This window comes from Myxine glutinosa, unplaced genomic scaffold, assembly GCF_964187855.1.
Source record: "Myxine glutinosa unplaced genomic scaffold, kmMyxGlut1.1 SCAFFOLD_185, whole genome shotgun sequence".
Taxonomy (NCBI): Eukaryota; Metazoa; Chordata; class Myxini; order Myxiniformes; family Myxinidae; genus Myxine; species Myxine glutinosa.
The window spans coordinates 79,797-101,102 of NW_027616375.1; the positions used below are offsets into that span (position 1 = coordinate 79,797).

General features: G+C 45.0%; 1 protein-coding gene across 2 annotated transcripts; it reads right to left on the reverse strand.

Moving 5' to 3' along the window:
* Nucleotides 1–1,285: 1,285 nt before the first annotated feature.
* Nucleotides 1,286–20,663, reverse strand: LOC137412971 (protein dispatched homolog 1-like). Of its 2 annotated transcripts, none has more exons than XM_068098330.2 (5): nt 20,540–20,663; nt 17,903–18,049; nt 14,649–14,821; nt 12,353–12,450; nt 1,286–4,183 (listed from the first exon to the last, which is right to left on the reverse strand). In XM_068098330.2, the coding sequence occupies exons 3-5, from the start codon at nt 14,755–14,757 to the stop codon at nt 1,352–1,354; spliced, it is 3,039 nt and encodes a 1,012-aa protein (XP_067954431.2). In that variant the 5' UTR covers nt 14,758–14,821; nt 17,903–18,049; nt 20,540–20,663; the 3' UTR covers nt 1,286–1,351. The 2 variants fall into 2 exon arrangements, with proteins under 2 accessions (XP_067954431.2, XP_078624849.1); XM_078768723.1 differs by having other exon boundaries at nt 17,922–18,049; nt 20,540–20,632.
* Between the last annotated feature and the right edge of the window lie 643 nt (nt 20,664–21,306).

Genomic DNA, 21,306 nt, shown 5'->3' on the forward strand with positions numbered 1-21,306 from the left:
TTTCTGGCATCCCGGAGGAGCTGACAATAGTACCGCAGATTAGATGGCGATTATGAACAAAACCGTTGAAAGAACCGTTTAATCTTGATATCAAGCAATTTCATTATCCTTACGAGATGTATGGATAAATCACAGCCAAGTTCATATTCATAAAACATACCACTAGAGATGTTGAAACTTAAAGGACGAATATTAAATAACTTTATAAATAATCGATAGAGAAAGCTTAATTCTTTGTAAAAATGTAAAGTGCTGGATCTACTTCGCCAAAGTATAAAAAGAAAAGAAAAAAAAAGAAAAGTATACACTAATTAAAGCAGGCCTTGAAATATCTCCTTCTTTCACTTAAAGTCCACTGCAATCTCCCAGATAACTTATTTTATCAAACCCTTCACATTGTCGTTCCAAGAACAAGCAAAACTTTCACTCTGTAACCAAAACGCTACAAGTAAGTGACCTGGTCCTTCTTCAACCAACGAGCAATATTAATGGACCAAAACATTACACGACAGCACAAGCTAATCAGTATAAACAGCAACACGGTAAAAAAGGGGAAAGTCAACAAAAAGACAACAAATGAAGACACACAAAACAGTCTGCTAAAGGTAAACTTCCTATTATCAGATATAAAAGTTTTAACTCGATACCCAACGATTTGTTTTCGCTTTTATTTGTTTTTGTTTTTTTACTTACCATTCTGCTCTTTTGAGTCAGTTTTACAGCGAGTTTAATTTGTATTTCAAAAAAGCCCTAATGTCAAGATTTCTTTGTGGAACCAATACTCTAATGGAATGGATTAATCTTCCATAAAAAAATTAAGAGGCATCACTGCCACAAATGTTTTCCTGCCACACCAGGACCGATGATAAACTTTAAACACTTAAACAGAGCAGCTGTAGGCCGACGTATCGGTTCTCCGCAGCCATACATCTGGAACACCACTGTCACTGTTTCGAAGCACAATGGGATCAAGGGAGAGGTTCACAACACCCTCTCGGCATGCCATTGCTGCCGCTACGCTGCCAGCATGCAATGGCAGCCTCAGTGAGCTGCGCATGCTATTGAGGCTCCCAGGACCTGCAGAAACTGCTAAAAAGTGACTTAGTAAAGCATTTTCTTCTTTGTCGTTCGAGGAAGAAGGTATTGGTTCCTTGCATTTTTGCGCATGGCAAACATCGTCATCTTGATGGAGAGCATTAGAATGATCACAATTGTCAGCATTTCCTTGTTCTCCAAGATGAGAATCTCCATTGGGCATCGGTTGTGTACCAAGCAGCTCATGGCAACCAACGCACCGTGGTGCTAAATCTCCCCTATCGCTCTCATCACCACCAGCTTCAGCTGGCAAGGTTTACAGCTTATGTTCCTCTAATGATGGGAGCAGATGCGGTTTCTGCCCAGAACAAGCATTAACCAATGATGTGCACCAAGGGTGAGAATGGCAGGGCAAAATATGGGAAGAGGAGGGAATTGGAACACATGAACATTGAGAAGAATGCATGCAAGAAGCAGAAGAGGTAGATGGAATAAGGATGCCATCGGAAGCTTGAACTTCCCCAAGTGGGCCCATACAGCAGCAGAGGCTCTGGAAAAAGAAGGTGGCGTAAGCCCAGCTGACAGCCATCACAAGCATCAGGAAGGTGCCAAGCTGGGTGTAGGCCAACACTGTTGATGGCATCATTGTAGCACCAGCCAGGAATGTTGTTAGGGCAGCCATACTAACAGCTGATCCCATACGGTCCAGCGAGAAGGTGACACGTTCCCGGCGGCCACCAGCTGGAGCCAGCCGGTAAGCAATACCGTAGTGCAATGCAAAGTCCACACTGAGCCCAACAGCAACTGATACAGTCACCGACTCAAGTACATTGAGTTCCCACCCAAGAGTGGCAAGTATACCTGTCGTCACAGCAATGGCACTACCAATGGAAAGCAGAGCATGCAGGCTTATAAGAGGGCTGTGAGTTGTGGCAAGCATGACAGCAAATGCCAGGCCAGCAGCAAGACCGAGAGAAATCAGGCAACCAGCCCACAGACTCGCTTGCAGGTCATAGTACTCTAGACTGGTAACAAACCAGGCTTGGCGCAGGCCCTGTGGAGCAGAGGTTAGCTCAGATGTGAGCCAATTATTGAGATGTCGGTAGAACTGAGCCATGGGCCCATAGGCAAGTGTAAAAGGCTGTGTTGTTAGGAACTCCACAAGCACAGCTTGTAACGTATCATTAATATCAAAACGAGGGCCAGGTGAACGGCTGTCAAGAGGCACACGGTAACGATGCTCCAATTGCAGGACAGCACGTTTGAGACAATGTTCAAACACAACTCGTTGATAAGGGAATACCTGCCCACTGCAGCAAGGCTCCAAAGTCATACTTCCATCACCTTCTTGGCAGTTATTATTTTCTGTAGCCTCTGCTTCAGTTTCCATCCAGCGTTTGAAAGCCTCCATGAAGCATCCAGAGAAGCCTTTGTCACCATCACGTGGAAGGTAAAAACTTTGCTTGCGTAAACGCTCACAGAATCCAAGCAACCATTGTTGCGCCTCAGGGCTACTAGCATCAAATTCCAAATCCAACGTGAGCGCTCCCCGGTCTCGCGGGTTAAGAGGATCCCCCAAATCAATAGGCAGGATGCCCCAAACAAGTGTTACTGGCAATGCTAGGTCTCCACTTGGTCCACTGCTACTGCCATGCCCGACTCGACCTGACCTCTCAAAGGCAAACAGTTGTCGAAGTTCAGTGTCATAACGTTCAAAAGGATGCGAAGGATGGAAAACACGAAATTCAGTGAGCTCGAGCGATGGTAGACGTATACCTGGATCAATGAACACAGCATATGCACCAGCAATTGCAAGTGCGAAGAAAAGGCAAAGCCATATGTGGCGAAGGGCAAAAACAGCTTGTGGGAGGAGGCGACGGAAGAGACAACGAGCAAGACGAGATATTGTCACACGAACTGCAGCCATTTGGCGCCAGGCTGCTGCCACAACAGACTTGCCCTCACAGGTGATTGTTAGTGGTGATGGTGGTGTTATCTCTGTGAGATAGCGATGCTGCAACACAACAACAGCTGGAAGCCAGGAAACCATGAGAGCAAAGTTGGCAAGGATGGCCGTACCCGCATAGACACCAAAGCAACGTACAGCTGTGATGCTACTGATATAATTGGCATAAAAAGCCGCTGCCGTTGTGAAGCTGGTGATGAACATGGACAGCGCAGCATGGCGTAATGTGACACGAACTCGTCTGAGCAAGGACACCTCTTCTCCAGGTGCACTGGATGCATCAATCCCAGCTTGGTGCCATACATCACACAAAACAAAAGCATCATCAGCCCCGATACCAACAAGCACAACCAGCGACGTGAGGTTCATAAATGGGAAGAATTCAAAGCCAAGAAGTAGTCGGTAGACAAAGTATGCGAGGATGAGCGAACTCACCATGGCAAACATTGTCATGAGTGTGATGAAAGCTGAGCCTGTGTAGAGACACATCACAACGAGGACCACAACCATGGCTATTGCAGGGTACATAGTGTCTGTCAAAAGATAGTCTTGGAAGAGTATGTGCTTGATGCCAAACTCAATACCAGCAACTCGTGTTAGGCCATCTGTCAAATTCCAGTTTTCCAGTTGGTCTCGATACAATTCCATCATACCCTCACCTTTTGCAGTTGGCGCAAATACCATGGCATAGCGCAGATATGGCACAGCTGAAAGCAAAGGTTTCTCCTCACCCACTATTTCATTATTCTTGCGTCTACCTTTTTTTTTCCTTTTTTTGCGTCTACCTTTTTTTTTTTTTTTTTTGCGTCTACCTTGTCCTCCTTGATCGTTTCGCTTTTCACCAGCATCTTTTACTGCCAGGAAATCATTGTCAAACAGAAAATGAAGCATGTGATAGACTGCATTTCGTCGCACACAACGACGTGGCACCGAACGGCAGCGACCACGCTTACGCCGCCCTGTCGCAAAGTTCCAGCATCCAGGCTCAAGAGTGCCATTGTGATAAAGTGGTGCACATGCCCGTAACAAGCGCAGTGCAGCAGACAGATCTCGTTCTGTGATGTCTTTACAACCAGAACGATTGAACAGTGCCGCTACGTAAGATCCAGGGGACCATGCTGGGCAACAACGGCGTGCACTCGCATGATGGCAGAGCTCCGAATACGATGCATGTGACTGCACCTGCAACGGCAACGAAAAGGTGATTACGATGACAGCAAGATAAACCTTCCTAGCCACAAAACAAATACATTTAATAATAATAATAATGCATTTATTTTATATAGCGCTTTTCAGGAAGCCCAAAGACGCTTTGACAGAGTGCAAAACATAATACATAGCAAAACATAAAAACAATTGCAAAAAAAGAAGAATCAATAGGGAAATATTCAAAGCACAAAGGAGGGAGATGGAGAGGAGATAGTCAGGGGTTAGATGCTGTGGGTTAAATGTTGAATGCAGTGTTGAACAGGTGGCTCTTGAGTGATGTTTTGAATGTGGTGAGTGAGGAGGAGTCTCTGATGGTGTGAGGTAGCGAGTTCCAGAGGGTGGGAGCAGCGATGGAGAAGGCCCTGTCCCCCCAGGATCTAAATTTGGTCCGGATGGGGGGGGGGGGGGGGGGTCAGGAGGTTGGTACCAGCAGAGCGGAGGTTGCGGGTGGGAGTGTGTCTGGAGAGGAGGTCAGCCAGGTAGGATGGGGCCAGGTTATGGAGGGCTTTGTAGGTCAAGAGGAGGATTTTGTACTGGATTCTCTGGGAGATGGGGAGCCAGTGAAGCTTGTAAAGGACGGGGGTGATGTGGTCACGGGTCCGGGAATGGGTGAGTAGACGGGCAGCGGAGTTCTGAATGTATTGGAGTTTATTGGTGATTGTTGAGGGTGAACCATAAAGGAGGCTATTGCAGTAGTCCAGACGGGAAGTGATGAAGGCGTGGATGAGGGTTTCTGCAGCCACGGAGGAGAGGGATGGACGGAGACGGGCGATGTTTTTCAGGTGAAAGAAGGCTGTCTTTGTGATCTGTTTAGTGTATTTGTCGAAGGAGAGGGTTTGGTCAAAGATGATGCCAAGATTCCGGATGTGAGGGGAGGTGGATACTGGGAAACCGTCGATGTTGAGGGCAAAGTTATGGGTGGACTTGGTGAGCGTTTTTGGGCCAATGATGATTATTTCAGATTTATCACAGTTAAGTTTGAGGAAGTTGATTTGAAGCCAGGATTTTATTTCAGTGATGCAGTTTGTCAGGATAGAGTGGGTGGCGGTGGAGATGGACTTGGTGGAGATGAAAAGCTGGATGTCATCGGCGAAGCAGTGGAATTGGAGACCATGACGGCGGATTAAGTGACCGAGGGGGGACAGGTAAAGGATGAAGAGGAGGGGGCCAAGAACTGAACCTTGGGGGACACCTTGGGGGAGGGGAGCAGTGGGGGATTTGCAGTTATTGATGGAGATGAACTGACGTCTGTCAGAGACGTATGATTTAATCCAAGAGAGGGCAGTGCCGGTAATGTTAAAGGTGGTTTCAAGTCGGGTGAGGAGGATGGTGTGATCAATGGTGTCAAAGGCGGCGCTGAGGTCGAGGAGGATGAGAATGTTGAGGTTGCCAGCGTCAGAGGAGAGGAGAAGGTCGTTGGTGATTTTGAGGAGAGCAGTTTCAGTACTGTGGTTGGAGCGGAATCCGGATTGGAATGTTTCATACAGGTTATTGGCAGAGAGGTGATGTTTGAGTTGAGTGGCTACAGCGCGTTCCAAAACCTTTGACAGAAAGGGTAGGTTGGAGATGGGTCTGAAGTTATTTAGGGTGTCAGGGTTTAGTCCAGGTTTTTTCAGAATGGGGGTAACAGCAGAAATTTTGAGGGATGGTGGGACGATGCCTGTAGACAGGGAGGAGTTTATTGTTGCAATGATAAGTGGAGAGAGAGCAGGAAGGGAGGCCTTGACAAAGCTGGAGGGGATGGGGTCAAGAGTGCAGGTGGCAGTTTTCATTCCGATGAGGAGTTCAGAGAGGTCAGTAGGGGAGACTGGGGAGAATTGAGACAGGGGATGGCAGGATCAGGGGGGGCAGGTGGTTTGAGGGGGAGCGGGTGTGGCGGTGGTGGTCAAGCTGTTGTAGATGTTTTCAATTTTGCGTTGGAAGAATGAAAGGAAGGAGATGCAGTTGTCTATTGTGAATGACTGGGTGGTGGTGTTCAGGGGGCTGAGGAGTTTGTTTATTGTCGAGAAGAGTGCTTTTGGGTTTCCGGAGCCAGAGTGGATAATTTGAGAGTAGTAGGCGGAGCGGGCGCGGGAGAGGGCATCTTTATAGTGTTGTATGTGGTCCTTGTAGGCCTGGGAGTGAACTGTGAGACCTGTTTTATTGCGGAGTCTTTCAAGTTGGCGAGCACGAGTTTTCATCAGGCGGAGTTCAGGGGTAAACCAGGGAGCAGAATGGGTGAAAGAAACTGTTTTGGTTTTTATAGGCGCAAGTTGGTCAAGGCAGGAGGAGAGAGTGTGGTTGTAGTAGTCAGTGAGGTCAGAAGGGGTGTAGAGGTCAACGAAGGGAGAAGTGGACATTCTTTCAGAGAGGGTCGATGAGAATGAGGTAGGTGAAAGAGCGTTTAGCTTATGGAAGTTGATAGTGCGATAATGCCTTGGTGCTGGGGTGGGGATGTTGATGGTCAGAGTGATGGCTAGGTGGTCAGAGAGAGTGAGGTCGGAGCCAGAGAGATGGTGCAAAATTAGTCCAGTAGAGCAGACAAGGTCCAAAATGTGACCACGGTTATGGGTAGGAAGTTGACATGTTGAGTGAGGTTAAAGCAGGTGAGTAAATCAGTGAAGTCAGTGGTTAGCGTGGAATCAGTGGAGTCCATGTGGATATTGAAATCACCAAGGAGGAGGATTGAGGGGGAGAGGGAACATAGCTGGGTCAGAAAGTAGGAGAAGTCAGACAGGAATGATGGGTGTGGTTTGGGAGGGCGGTAGACAACAGCCATGACTGACTGTGTGTGACCAGAGAGTTTAAAAGCCAGGTGTTCAAATGATGGAGCAGATGAGATGGAGATGAGGTTGGTCTTGATGTCTTGTCGGTGAATAACGGCAATTCCACCACCTCGGCCCTCCGAGCGTGATTTATTGATGTAAGAATATCCATTGGGTGTGGTGAGGTTGAGCGTGTAGTAGTCCAGTGGTTGTTGCCAGGTCTCAGTGAGACAGAGAAAGTCCAGTTTATTTTCCAGGATGTAGTCGTTCAGGATGAGGCATTTGTTGTTGAGGGACCGGGTATTGAACAGGGTGAGCTTGATGTTGTTTTGTACGGCGGGTATGAATCCAGGTGATTTGGCCAGGGTTCGCAGACAGGAGGTGCGATTTTGTGCGTTGTTGTGACCAGGTGTGTTGGGACGATGAGTGGGAGTGCGCTGAGCCGACCAGAGGATGGGGATGGAGTGACCTGATTGTAAATAAACAAACTTACGACCGGAGCCACGGTGAATGTACCTGGGTCGACGCAGGAGTCCATTCGATTTGATTGCAGAGATGCATGATGGGGTGGAGCGGGTTTTAAGCAGGAGAAGCCTTGCGGCGGAGTACCGCAGAGCCATGCCAGCAGGAGCGAAGGGACGAGCACGAGGCCAAGGGTGAGGAGGCGAAACAATCGTCACAACCCACGGGAGTGGGCCCGAGGAAACAGCGAATGAGCCGAGCAGGTGAAGCCAGGAGCAGAGCCGGGACCATGCAGAGGGCAGACAGGAGCGAAGAGACGAGTACGAGGCCAAGGTTGAGGAGGCAAAGCGGCAAATGCAGCGGCAAACGACCGCCGCCGCTAATCAAGATCACGGCGGCAAACCGCCACCACCGCCGCTGCAAACAATGGGCACAACCCACGAGAGTGAGCCCGAGGAAACAGCGAAGGAGCCGAGCAGGTGAAGCCAGGAGCAGCAGAGCAGAGCCAGGACCGTGCAGAGGGCAGACTCAATGGCCAAAAATCCGCCACGACCACCAGGAAAGCAAGATACGGACAATGGTCCAATCAGAGAAGCGGCGAGCAAGTGACGCCAGCGTCCTCTCACGACCGGACCGGAAACGGAAAAATGATTCCGTTGTGGGAGGGAGGGCTGACGGGAGTTGTGGGAGATATGTCGAAGGCAGCGGGAAATTGGCGTGTGAAGAGAATGACACATTTGAGTGAGATTAATTTATGGATTGATTCAATGTACTGGTTGCATCATTTGGTAAGTGCAGCAATGCTGCTGATACAAGTATAAAAGTGAATAACACCTGCAGCGTAAAGTTACATATCCCATCATCCATGGATATTGTCTAATACAAAATAATCTTTTTTGGTCACATACTTCCATTTTGTAATCCCGTGTGATCACTCCACCCTGCTGATATGGTCGGCAAACCTGTTTACTCTGATCACAAATAGGAACACGGCATCATCATATCCATAATTAGCTCTGCTCTCCACCCTCCAACCCCACCCCTTCTCTCTTTCCTTCACAAAACAATATGTATTTATATAATATATACAGTGAGTATAGAAAGTCTACACTACACCCCCTTTCAAAATTTTCAACTTTTGTTGCCTTATATCCTGGAATTAAAATTGATTAAGTAAGACTTTTCCACCTTTATCTACACATCGTAACCCACAACTTCTAAGTGAATAAACAAATTCTACAAATTTCAGAAAATTAATTAAAAATACAAAACTTATAATATCCTGATTGGATAAGTGTTCTCCCACCTCCCCCATATAATAGCATTTGTAAATTAGCTCAGGTGTAACCAATCACCTTCAAAATCACACACCAAGTTAATTTGCCTCCACCTGTGTTGTTTGTAGCGATTCTGATTATTTCAGAATAAAATAAGCTGTTCCTGTAGGTTTCCTCTGCTGGGTAGTGAATTTCACAGCAAAGACTCAACCATGAACACCAAGGAGCTTTCAAAATATCTCCAGTATAAAGTTGTGGAAACGCATAGCTCAGTGGATGGGTATATAAATATTTCAAAGGCCTTGAATATCCATTGGAGCACAATCAAGACAATCATTACCACCAAGCCCTTGCCTAGATCAGACCGTCCCTCCAAACTGGATGACCAAGCAAGGAGGAAAATTTCAGAGAGCCCCCACCAAGAGGCCAATGGCAACTTTGAAAGAGCCGCAGGCCATTATGGCAAAGACTGGTCACTGTGTGCACGTGACAACAATATCCCAAACAACAACAACAACAACATGCATTTTAAAGGCCATTTTCCCTGCTAGAGCGGGGGGTTAGCCTTGCGGTCCCCATGACAATCTTCTCCATTTTGCCCTATTTTCTGCATCTCTCCTTGTTAACCCCCTTGCCCGCATTTCTTCTTCCACCATCTTTAGCCAAGTCTTTCTCGGTCTTCCCCGTCTTATACTTCCTTCTACATTCATTTCCATCACTCTTCTCAACCAGTCACTTTCATCCTTCCTCAACACATGACCAAACCATCTCAACCTGTTCCTCTTCACAGCATCCATCACAGGCTCTATTCCCATCATCTTTCGCAATTCATCATTTATCTTCCTCTCTCTCAACGATACTCCGCACATCCGTCGAACCATTCGCATTTCCACCCTTTCCAACCTTCGTTGCTGCTCGACGTTCATTACCCATGTCTCGCTCCCATAAATCATAACACTTCTCACACATGCAGCATACACCTTTCCCTTCAGCTTCAACGACACTCCCCTCATCATCAGCACGCCACTCAATTCCCGAAACTTCTTCCATGCACATTTCACTCGAGCAACCGTTGCCGAGTCTGATCCACCTTCTCCATTCAGCATGTCTCCGAGGTAGCAAAATGTTTTCACACCTTCCAGCTTCACGCCGTCTCCAAGATCCAACTCAACATTTCCTCCATCTGCAGCTCCCTCTGTGCAAACCTTACATTTGAATGTAGCTGCCACACTGGTTAATGACCCTCTCAGACCACTGCATTTTTGATGAACCCACTCAGCGCACATTGTACACTGAATGGAGTTCACTCCGACACCCTTCCTACACACAGCACAGGACCACTTCCCAGTTCTTTCCACCTCACCACATGCTTTACCACTTGCCATCACCTTCGTCTTTCTGATATTCACCTTCAGAACTTTTGTCTCCATACATTCCTTCCACGTGTTCTACTTTTCCTTCAGTCCATCCATACTTTCCGCAATCAACACCAGATCATCTGCACACAACAACTCCCACGTTAAACCCTCCTTTACGTTCTGAGCCAGCACCTCCATCACAGCTACAAATAGTAGTGGACTTAGTACCGACCCCTGATGCACTCCCACCTTCACCTCAAACTCACCACTGTTCCCGTCCTTCGTCCTTACAGCTGTGCACGCTCTTTTGTACATTGCCATCACTACTCTGATCAACCATTCCTCCACTCCTAACTTCCTCAATGCCCATGTCAATACTTTGCGTGGAACCCGATCGAATGCTTTCTCCAGATCAACAAACCCAAGAAACAACTTCTTCCTCTTCTCCATGTAAGCATCTCCATGTAAGACAACAATATCCCAAGCACTCCACAAATCTGGCTGGTACGGTAGGGTGGCAAGAAGGAAGCTATTACTCCAAAAAGCCCACCTTGAGTCCCGTTTGAGGTATGCAAAAACCACTACTAATATTCTGAAGCCATGTGGTAAAATGTTTTGTGGTTTGACGAAACCTAGATGGAAGGTTTTGGCCTTAATGCAAAACATTATGTTTGGTACAAACCCAACACAGCACATCACCCAAAGAACACCATCCCTTCTGTGAATCATGGTGGTGGCAATATCATGTTATCAAAACCACCATTTTATGCAGCCTTGACCTTTGAGCTTTCAATTAAAAAAAAAAAATTCTTTCCTTTTTGAGGCAATGTTTTTATGGCCAGATGCCCTTCCTGACGCGAACCCTTGAGTCACCTCTTACGACACGGAGGAATACGGTGTACCTATTCTAAACCGGGGCACACACCGGCACCCTTTGAGCTTTAGATGTAAAATAAATATTCAGCTTCTATCTATTGATTGGTGAACCAATTCTGTGACTCAATACACAAATTCTTAAAATTTCAGGTCAACTGGATGAAAATTGACAATTTGATGCAACCTTGACCTTTGATCTAAAAAAAAAAAAAAAAAAAAAATATCGACTCCTACCTTTTCATTAGTGACCCAATTCAGTCACCTGATAAGCAAATTCTTAAAATGTCAGGTCAATCGGATGGAAATTGACGATATTATGTGATGCTGACCTTTGACTTTTTGACCAAATTATTAATTTGCCTTCTACGTATTATCATAATAAAGCTTTGGTGAAAATTTGATGACAATAGCTCAAATGGTAAATTGGAATTTCAGGTCAATTGGATGGATTTCAGGTCATGCACGCACACGCACCTGCTGCTGCTGCTGCTGCTGCTGCAGCAGGGGACAGGCTAAAAATAACATGGTGGAACAACCGATCAACCACCCACCATTATAACCTTCACCACTCAACAACAAAACACACACAAAATAAAGCTAAAACGGCACTCGGTAGAGTGCATGGCATACCTCCACAAGGCTTAGGCTGAACAGATTAGTTTTGTATCCCACTGACAGGTTGGATCTGAGCCGAAATTGAATCGGCTTGATCTCGTCACCGAACCAATTTGTCCACCTCATTTTGTCAAAACTTGTCCACAACCTTTCAGATTTTTTTTTGAGATATCCACAACTTTTTGAGATATCATGATATACCACATAGTGTTTGGCGCCATCTTTCAGTGGTGAAGAATCACAGGAAAAAATTAAAAAATGCTCGTATTAGACTCTGGATTTGGATTTTCACCAAAATATAATTGATTAGTCATTGACACACACCCAACTTGTCCACCAGGTTTTGTTCAAATCCGTCCATAACTTTTTGAGATATCGTGCTGTTTATTGGTTTTGGCCCTATCACTCAATGGTGAAGAATCACTTTAAAAATTCACGAAACCGCATCCAGATTCGGATCTTCACCAAAATCAAATCATTTCTTCCTTGTCACACACCAAACCTGCCCACCAAGTTTCATCAGAAATTGTCCACAACGTTTTGAGATATCCTGTTCACAGACAAACAGACAGGGGTGAAAACAACCTCCGCCCACCTTCGTGGCAGAAGTATCAAGGAGTGCAGGGAATATCAATGAAATGCTCATGCAGTGTATCGCTGATACATATCTGCTACATGAAAGGGGCAGTATACCAGCAAATTGTGTCTTTATGGTAACAATGTTGCCTAATAGATAGCTGCTTGCACGACAATGGATTTGTCATTTCAAAATGTACTTTTGTAACCAAAATACCTTTGAGGCATACTCACCTTTCTCTCATAGATCTGACACATAGATTTCAAGGCTGTCACACTCCACAAACTTCCACCATCTGCTGCTGCAAACACTAAACGAGGGTACTTCTCATCTGCAAGGTAAGAAACAAAGAAAATACATTCCAGAAGGAATGGAAGAAAAAAAAAAGTGCGATACTGGGATATTGCATAGTTTGTGCAAATATGTAACAATCAAAAAGTGAATCAAAATAAGATAAGGTTTTAAAGTTGACTATTCAAATGAAACCACCACGAAGCAACCCTTGTTGCTATTGTTATGGCACTAGGGTAAGAGAAGCAGGAGAAGGAGAAGGGAGGACCCTAACCCTAACCGTAACAACTCAGAGGAAAGGAGGAGATGGAAGGAGTGCAAGACGAGGTGAAGAAGACAGCAGACCCATTATTAGGGCATCTCATCTCGATGTCAAAGAGATTACCTTATTAGAAACTAGAACGCCACTCTTCAACATCGTGACGTCGACCGATATGTCTCCACCCACATCATTACATCATTATACAGACTTGTACCAAATTTTATTGAAATCCCTTCAGCTGTTCTCAATGATCACATTTCTACTTGACATGACATCCGACCTTTGAAACCAAAATCGAATCAGTTCGTCTTTGCATCATAATATGGACTTGTACCAAGTTTGGTCAAAATCCCATCCCTGATTCACAAGTCATCACGGTAACAGCATTTTCACCGAACATGAACTCTGATCTTTGACCTCTTGATCTAATCAGTGAAATATAATCTAATCAGTGAATCTTTACATCATAGTACATACTTGATCTATGTTTAGGTAAAGATGGATGGACAACCGGACGAACAACCCGAAAACATAATGCGGCTGATGACGCATAAAAAGAAGAAAGAAAAAGAAAATGCACAGTGTATCTCAAAAGATGCATCAATAAATGTAAAGACAACAAGAGCGAGAATTGCTTTGCAATAAATGTGCTTTACCGACGTGGCATTTTCTCCAAGTCCAAAAAGGGCAAAATTATGTGAAAAATTGACGAAACACCCTGAAATTCAAACTTGTTCTTGAGCTTATAATAAAAGCCATGCTTCAGTTGAATATGGCTAACCCCTGCTCTAGCAGGGAAAATGGCCTTAAAATGCATGCTGTTGTTGTTGTTTCAGTTGAATATGTTGAAGGGGATGGGGAAAAAAAAAATTCTGACAAATCGCAGGTGGGATGAGCGGTTCGATGGATAGAAAACCTACAGTCCCCTCCGGTGAAACCGAAAGGAGACCAATAACCTCAAGATGCATCATAAAAATGTAAACTTCAACTTCCGTCATCAACTGTCTACATTTGCCAAATTTATTTTCCAACAACAAAATTAAGTGTCGCATCCATTCCTTCCGAAAACAACTCCATGAAAAAGTCTTTTACATTTTGCATCAGACCTTCCAGAATCCAGAGCAATGCTGTTCAACTTTCCAACCTCCTTTAACGCCAACAAATGTTCACACATTATTGGAGGTTGGCCAGGGGAAGCTCGGCCCAAGTCTTTCACGAATCAGATGGCCAGCCCCGGTGTTCAACGAAGGTTAGGGCAGCAAGTTGTAATTTGTTTGGAATGGTGGCGCTAGTTCGCCTACTCCTCGCAAAGGACACCGTCGGATCTCCAACGCCCACCAAATAATGCTGGTAAACAAAACACCCAGTTTAACATCCATTCGAGGGACGGCAAATAGATTCACCAATCACCCTGCCGTTCTCTTTAAAGATTCTAGAGCCTGTACATTCACACAGATTGACAAATCACCTGCCTGTGATACACCGGGATGACAGTTTATACCTAGGTGGGATTCGAACCAGGCTAAACAGCATAGAGGCGAGTGTGCATACCTCCGAGCTGCCAGCCTCGTAAATTTTCTCCAAGACACATAGTGCCCAATTTATATTTATACTGATTGGTTAATTTTTGTCGACAACACACACAATGTCCATGCCGTCCTCTCACACTTTACTTACAAAATGTGTACAAGGCCTCCTATCTCCATGTATTGTATTCCATCCCTCCCTCATCCTTCTCCCTTCCCTTCATGTTACTTTTTTGTGGCCAGAGATTATTGGAGTGGATTCCTGTTGTGGAATTGTATATTTTAGTTTTTTTGTGGATATGACAAGCAGTAAAGAGCCTGGTGGTCTTTTCTCACTTCAAAAATAATTTCCGTACAAAACATGAGCAGCAAAAGAACATAAAATTACAAAAAAAAGAACAAAACAAGCTAGAAAATGGCGATTGGGAATGTACTTTTGAGTGAAATCACCTGGAGCATCGCAGAAGAAGCCATCAGATCGAAAATCCCATTCAACATTGGCGTGCCAGGACACAAATCCAGCCCCGTTTACCTCGTTCTCTTCTCGGGCAGCCTCCATGTTGACTGCAGGTACTTCTCTCCGCTCGTGGTCCTCCGGCCAGTGATGATGCAACTGTGCTCGCCTGGAATGGAAAGATAATACAGGAGGAACAAAGAGCAATTTCCCAGCACTGCCAAATATAAACACATGCTGCATTCAGAAAGTATTCGCACCCCTTGACTTTTTTCAAATTTTGTTGTGTTACAGCCTGAATTTAAAATGGCTAAAATTGAGATTTATTTTTTTCATCACTGATCTATACATAACTAGCAGAAGTACCAGGCATTGCAGGGCGGCGGAGGAGAGGGGAGGGGGGAGGGGAGGGGAGGGGGGAGGGGAGGGGAGGGGAACGGGGGAGAAGAGGGGGGGAGGGGAGAAGAGGGGGGAGGGGAGAAGAGGGGGAGGGGGAGGGGGAGAGGGGAGAAGAGGGGGAGAGGGGAGAAGAGGGGGAGGGGGAGAGGGGGGGAGGGGGAGAGGGGAGAAGAGGGGGAGGGGGAGGGGGAGAGGGGAGAAGAGGGGGGGATGGGGAGGGGGGGAGGGATGGGAGGGGGAGGGGGGGTGGGAGGAGGGAGGGGGGAGGGGAGGGAGGGGGATGGGGGAGGGGAGGGGGAGGGGGAGGGGAGGGGGAGGGGGGAGGGGAGGGGGGAGGGGGGAGGGGAGGGGAGGGGGAAGGGGGGAGGGGAGAGGGGAGGGGGGAGGGGAGGGGAGGGGGGAGTCAAGTCGGAAGTCATTGTCGTCAATTGAATGTCGCATTTATTTTTTATTCCCTGTCAAATGGCATTGGTCCCGCATTCCGAACCCAGAAGTCGGAAGTCATTGTCGTCAAATAAATGTTTCACTCTCTGTCACATGCCGTTGGTCCCATGTCAATCGGATGAAGTTGAAAAATTAACGTTACGAAGTTTCTCTGGGACGTACTGATTCCGAATATGAAGTTGAAAAATTAACGTTCCGAAATACGCTGAAGACGTCATAATTTTAAAACGCGAAGTTTTTAATATTTTAAGGTGTGCTTTAGTTGCTCTGAGACGTACTGATTCCGAATATGCCTTTGGTTTTGCTCTGCGATGAGTAGTTCTTGAGTTATAAGAGGACAAACAAACAAACAAACAAACATACTTTACTGCTTTATATATACTAGGGCGTGCCCGTACGTGGGTGCAAAAAAACATGCGTGCAAACAACAACAACAAAAAAAAACTTTGAAACCACGTGGCAGTAACGACCACAGAACCCCCCCCCCTCTATTTACATGAAATGGTTTGGTCCATTCGCAAAGCCAAAGCGAACGGCTTGCGAGTACGGGTAAATAAATCGCCATAGCTCGGTAACTACTTCTCCGATTAATATGAAACCTTGAAAAGGCACATCCTCAGGTCCCCAGCAATATACCTGGCAAGTTTCAAGTATATCGGACCCGTGGTTGTCGAGAAACAGCGGTCACAGACAAACAAACACACAGACACACAGACACACAGAGATTACTGGAATTATAGATAGACTAGGGCATTGCCCGTACTATATCTATATCTAAAATTATATTCCCCCCCTCTATTTACATGAAATGGTTTGGTCCAAAGCGAACGGCTTGCGAGTACGGTGACAATCCCCCCCCCTCTATTTACATGCAATGGTTTGGTCCAAAGCGAACGGCTTCCGGAGTTTGGTAAAGAAATCGCCATCGCGTGCACAAACGCGCAGGAAAGCGAATGAATCGCAAATTCGGTTTTATTAGTTTTAAAACATAGTTTAACGCCAACATAGTTTGCAAACGTGAAATAAATGAATACGCTCTCAAATGTGCCATCCGAGGCAGAGTGTGTCCGCCACGTTCGGCACACGCGATCGTTCGCTGCTCTCTGATTGGTTGAATCGTTTTTTGGACATAGCTCGGTAAGTAATTGTCCGATTAATATGAAACCTTGAAAAGGCACATCCTCGGGTCCCCAGCAATATACCTGGCAAGTTAAAAGTATATCGGACCCGTGGTTGTCGAGAAACAGCGGTCACAGACAAACAGACAAACGTACAAACGTACAAACGTACAGACAGAGATTACTGGAATTATAGATAGATAGATACCTCAAAATGTCAAAGTGGATTGAATCTTTTTTCTTTTTACAAAAAAAATAAAAAATAAAAGCTGAAATGTCTCGAGGCAATAAGTATTCAACCAACCCCTTTGCTATGACGCTTCAAATTAAGCTCAGGTGCATCCAATTTCCTCTGATCATCCTTGAGATGTCTCGACAACTTCATTGGAGTCTACTTGTGGCCAATACAATTGATTCGTGTTACGATTAGATTTACTATAAACGTTACGTTATCATTATTTCGAAAATGATATTACCATTAAAAAACCGAGGCTAATTCCTTACTCCTGCGATTATTAATATTAGTGCCGAACTATTAATATTAGTGCCGAACACCGCTCATCATTGATCATGAACCATACACTGCTTCAATGCATTAACTTTCCATTCACGACATTGGGATTAAAATGTTATGGTTATATTTACTGCATTATTATTATGAAAACGATACGACTGAAACGATAGACTACTGTATTAAGAAACCTGGGCTTAATTTGTCCGAAGCGGTCCGAAGATGAGGCATAACGCCTAAGGCCGAAACGTACCATACCATATTGTTTGAAGAGACGCAACGCCGATGCTTTCGATATTTGATGGTCATTTTAACAATCGGTTTGTTTGTGTTTCACACTGAATGAAAAATGTAAAGGGAGAGCACGGCGATTGTGATATATGACAGGTTCGACGATATGTTCGGCATGAACGGCATATAAATCAAAATGGCGTTGTGTGGAGAGTCAGCTGCTGCACGGCCGTCATGACATCAGACGTAATCACATCACCCTGTCATGTGACCAGATCCTCAGCTCTGATTGGTACAACGTTTGAGGGGACATACATACGGCTGGACAAACACTGTTCTCGATGGCTTTGCTCTATGGGCTACGCCATAAAAACTGCAACACCAAGCTGTATCTCAGAATTAATAATAAACTTGCACAAAGTAGTTTGCAAAAAGCCTCATTACAAAAGATGCTTTAAAGAACCCATACATTCACCAGTTTAAACTCCCAACAACTCATTATGCAAAAGCTATTCGTAATTAATCCCATCACAACATACCAACATACCATGCTATGCTATGCTAACCTCCTTGCAAGTTGCTCGGCATAGCGAAATGGTAGATTGGACAAAGTAGCCATGTATCCTGTATTTTTCACCATATTGTTCCAGGTCACGAGGCGCTGACTTATTTCCGTTCCACGAGGCTCAAAACCCTGTGCATACACATCCATGAGCTCACCATGTTAGAAGCACATATTTACAATCTTTATAGTACAGCACTGTGTATGTATAACTACGAATGTTACAGCAAAATTCTAATATTCTAATATTTACAGTAAAAAAACTAATACTGTATATTTTTTAAAAATGGTATAAATGGTAAAAGCTTTGTCGCCAATAAAAGCATCTCCTGGGCCTGACCTCTACCTGCACTAGCTATGGCCTCACACACACCCACCACACTCAATATCTCCCATAGCTGCCTGCATGCACTCTGGCCTCACCATTGCCTGCCCAAGCTAGACACCAGCACCTCTGCTCAGAGTTGCTACACCATTACCACTGCCTATTTCTTCTGCAGACTCAGACAACAAACAAATAACTTTCATCTGCAAATTTCCCACACAAAGTATTTATGTTCCTTTACAACCTTGAGGTGTGCCATTTCTAGACATTTTCTCCAGGACAAATGACCCTCTGTCACCACCATCCCCACTACTGCCCACATAAAACATTTATCACATTTTAAAAATGTTCTTCTATTCTCCTTTTGACTTGAAATCGAACTTGCTTCCCTATCATCTTCCCACTACCTTACTTTCTCAATAGAAACGAGCCAATGCCAGAGGTCTCCCACCTTTTGAGTGTTATGATGAATATATGTGTAATATGAAAGCCAAATGTTCAACGGTTTTGAAATATCGTGTACGCAAGCCTAGTCATGCAAGCCTACGCAAGCCTGGTTGCCATGGCAACATAATTCAGCAAAACACAGCCGTGATCTCATCAGGTTGAGATAATGTCATGAGGAATAGATATCTGCTATCTGAAAGCTAATTGTTCAACGGTTTTTGAAATATCGCGTTCACAAAAGTACATGGACAGATTTATCGGTTTGTCGGACGCAGTTCATTCTAACGTCTATGGTCTCCGACCTTGTCGGAGGGGCGGGAGACAATAACGATAACAAAAACAACAAATAAAAATAAATAGATATGCACTTATCACATTCTGCCATAAAAAGCACCAAGTAAACTAAAGCAAGTAAACTAATAAACTGGGAGTCCAGTTCAGATGTCGAACATTCTTCTTGTCTGAACAGTTGCTCCAATTACATAAATGATTTATTTGTCCTTGTGTAGACTGCTCTCTCACATTTGGGGAGGCTCTGGCTTTACATATTTACTTGACAGTCAAATCAAAATCAATCAGACTTATCAATTGTGCAAATCTGACTGTCGACCACGAACCATATCATTACATCACAATGTCGCGTCTTTCCCTTTTCCATAAATATTACTTCAGTTTCTGGCTGCTTGTATACCTCCATTATCTACTCCACAAAATACTCGGCAAGGCGCTACGTCACATAATTATTGTGTGGCCATTGGAAATTCATGGGTGAACCATTATGATGTTTGCTTCTTTCCCTTCACTGGTGTTGGCTTCGCGGTTCGGGTGCCGGCTTGAGATTCGAGGATCCTGGGTTCGAATCCCGGTCGATCACTGAATTAACGCCAGGGGGGGTTAACTCAGCCTGTCATCCTTCCGAGGTCAGCAAATTGAGTACCAGCTCACTGGTAATTCCCTGTGTGTCGTGTCGCAAGAGGCGACGAACAGGGGTGGCGGCAGGAAGGGCATCCGGCCATAAAACATTGCTTCAAAAAGGGGAGCAAGGTGCCCGAAAAAGGCCAACCCCTGCTCTGCAAGGAAAATGGCCTCTAAAGGTGATTCCTTCACTGCTAAGCCCTTGAATTATTTCCCTCGTCTTGGCTTTCCTAACATTTATAACCTGTCCATTTTCAAAAGGCAGGTTTTCTAGTACCTCAAAAGTTTTCCAGTCATAAAAATAATAATGATATGGCAACCTCAGTATTGTCAAGGTCGAGGTTGGAGGGCATATCTTTGTAGACACATCACATCGATCGAGATGATGACTTTGCTTTTAATTGTGACAAAATAAATTTGACCCTTGCATCTGCAGCTTCAAATTGCGAAAATTGCGAAAGATCATGAGAATTGCGAAAGATGATGGGAATAGAGCCTGTGATTGATGCTGTGAAGAGAAACAGGTTGAGATGGTTTGGTCATGTGTTGAGGAAGGATGAATGTGACTGGGTGAGAAGAGTGATGGAAATGAATGTAGAAGGAAGTAGAGGACGGGGAAGACCGAGAAAGACTTGGCTAAAGATGGTGGAAGAAGAAATGCGGGCAAGGGGGTTAACAAAGGGGAGATGCAGAAAATAGGGCAAAATGGAGAAGATTGTCATGGGGACCGCAAGGCTAACCCCCGCTCTTGCAGGGAAAATGGCCTTAAAATGCCTGTTGTTGTTGTTTTGTATCTGCAGCTTCAAAACAACGCACTGATGATCTGTTTCTTTTTCCCTCAATGCAAAAGCAATTGATTAACATGGGCCCATAACAATAGTGTGTGGAGATCAAAATGATGTTCACTTTAAAAAGCTATAATCAAAATAACACACCAGAAGTGGATCAGAGAAGTCCGGGAGTTCAGGCACGAGCACAGCTAGCAGGGTACAGATGGTGATGATCGACGTGCAAGCAACCAGCACTGCCAGCGGCCACTCTGCAATCAACTCTGCATAACTAGAGAAGGCGAGAGAGGGAGGCGGGGGATAAATGTGAGCAAACAGAAACACGATGTAGACATGGACTACTTTAGAGTTGGAAAGTTGTACCAACAGCAAATCACAGTTTAAAAATCAATATATTTTTTAATTTCCTTGTATAATTTCTCCAATTTCATGACAAACTTCGCTTTCAAAAAAATAATAATAATAAAAACACCCGGCCACAGAGAAAAAAAAACTCCAGCCACAGTATACAAACAAAAAAACGATTGGAAATTGCCGAAAGTAAAGCTATGGGGAGTATAGATAGAGGGGGTGGGTTGGGGCTAAAGAAGCCATGCGGTGGGGGATAGGCAGGTGCCTGGAGGTGGTCGCTTGGCATGGAAATAACTTCTGTGATCTTCAGTTAGGCGATAGGATCAAACAAAAAGTGCCTAAATCCATTTCCCAGCCGAGCTTCCATAATTTCACCCTTGCTCCCAAGCATCACTTCGGAGGTACGAGAATGGATTGGAAATCTCAGCTGGTGGAATGGAACGAGGTTGCCAAGGTTACCAGCTACACCCACTGTGATATCTGCTCAATGAATATTTACACTGAATTCCCGTTTCTACCAATACACGCTCCAAATAAATTGCTCATTTGAGATGAGCAATCTA

Bases quoted from the DNA above. Each gene is read 5' to 3' on its own strand.
- LOC137412971 (XM_078768723.1), bottom strand. From the start codon at position 17,995: ATGGTGAAAAATACAGGATACATGGCTACTTTGTCCAATCTACCATTT. The intron at 14,822-17,921 runs GTTAGCATAGCA...TTTCCATTCCAG, and splicing joins GCCGAGCAACTTGCAAGGAG to GCGAGCACAGTTGCATCATC. The intron at 4,184-12,352 runs GTGAGTATGCCT...TTGCCGTTGCAG, and splicing joins GTCAGATCTATGAGAGAAAG to GTGCAGTCACATGCATCGTA.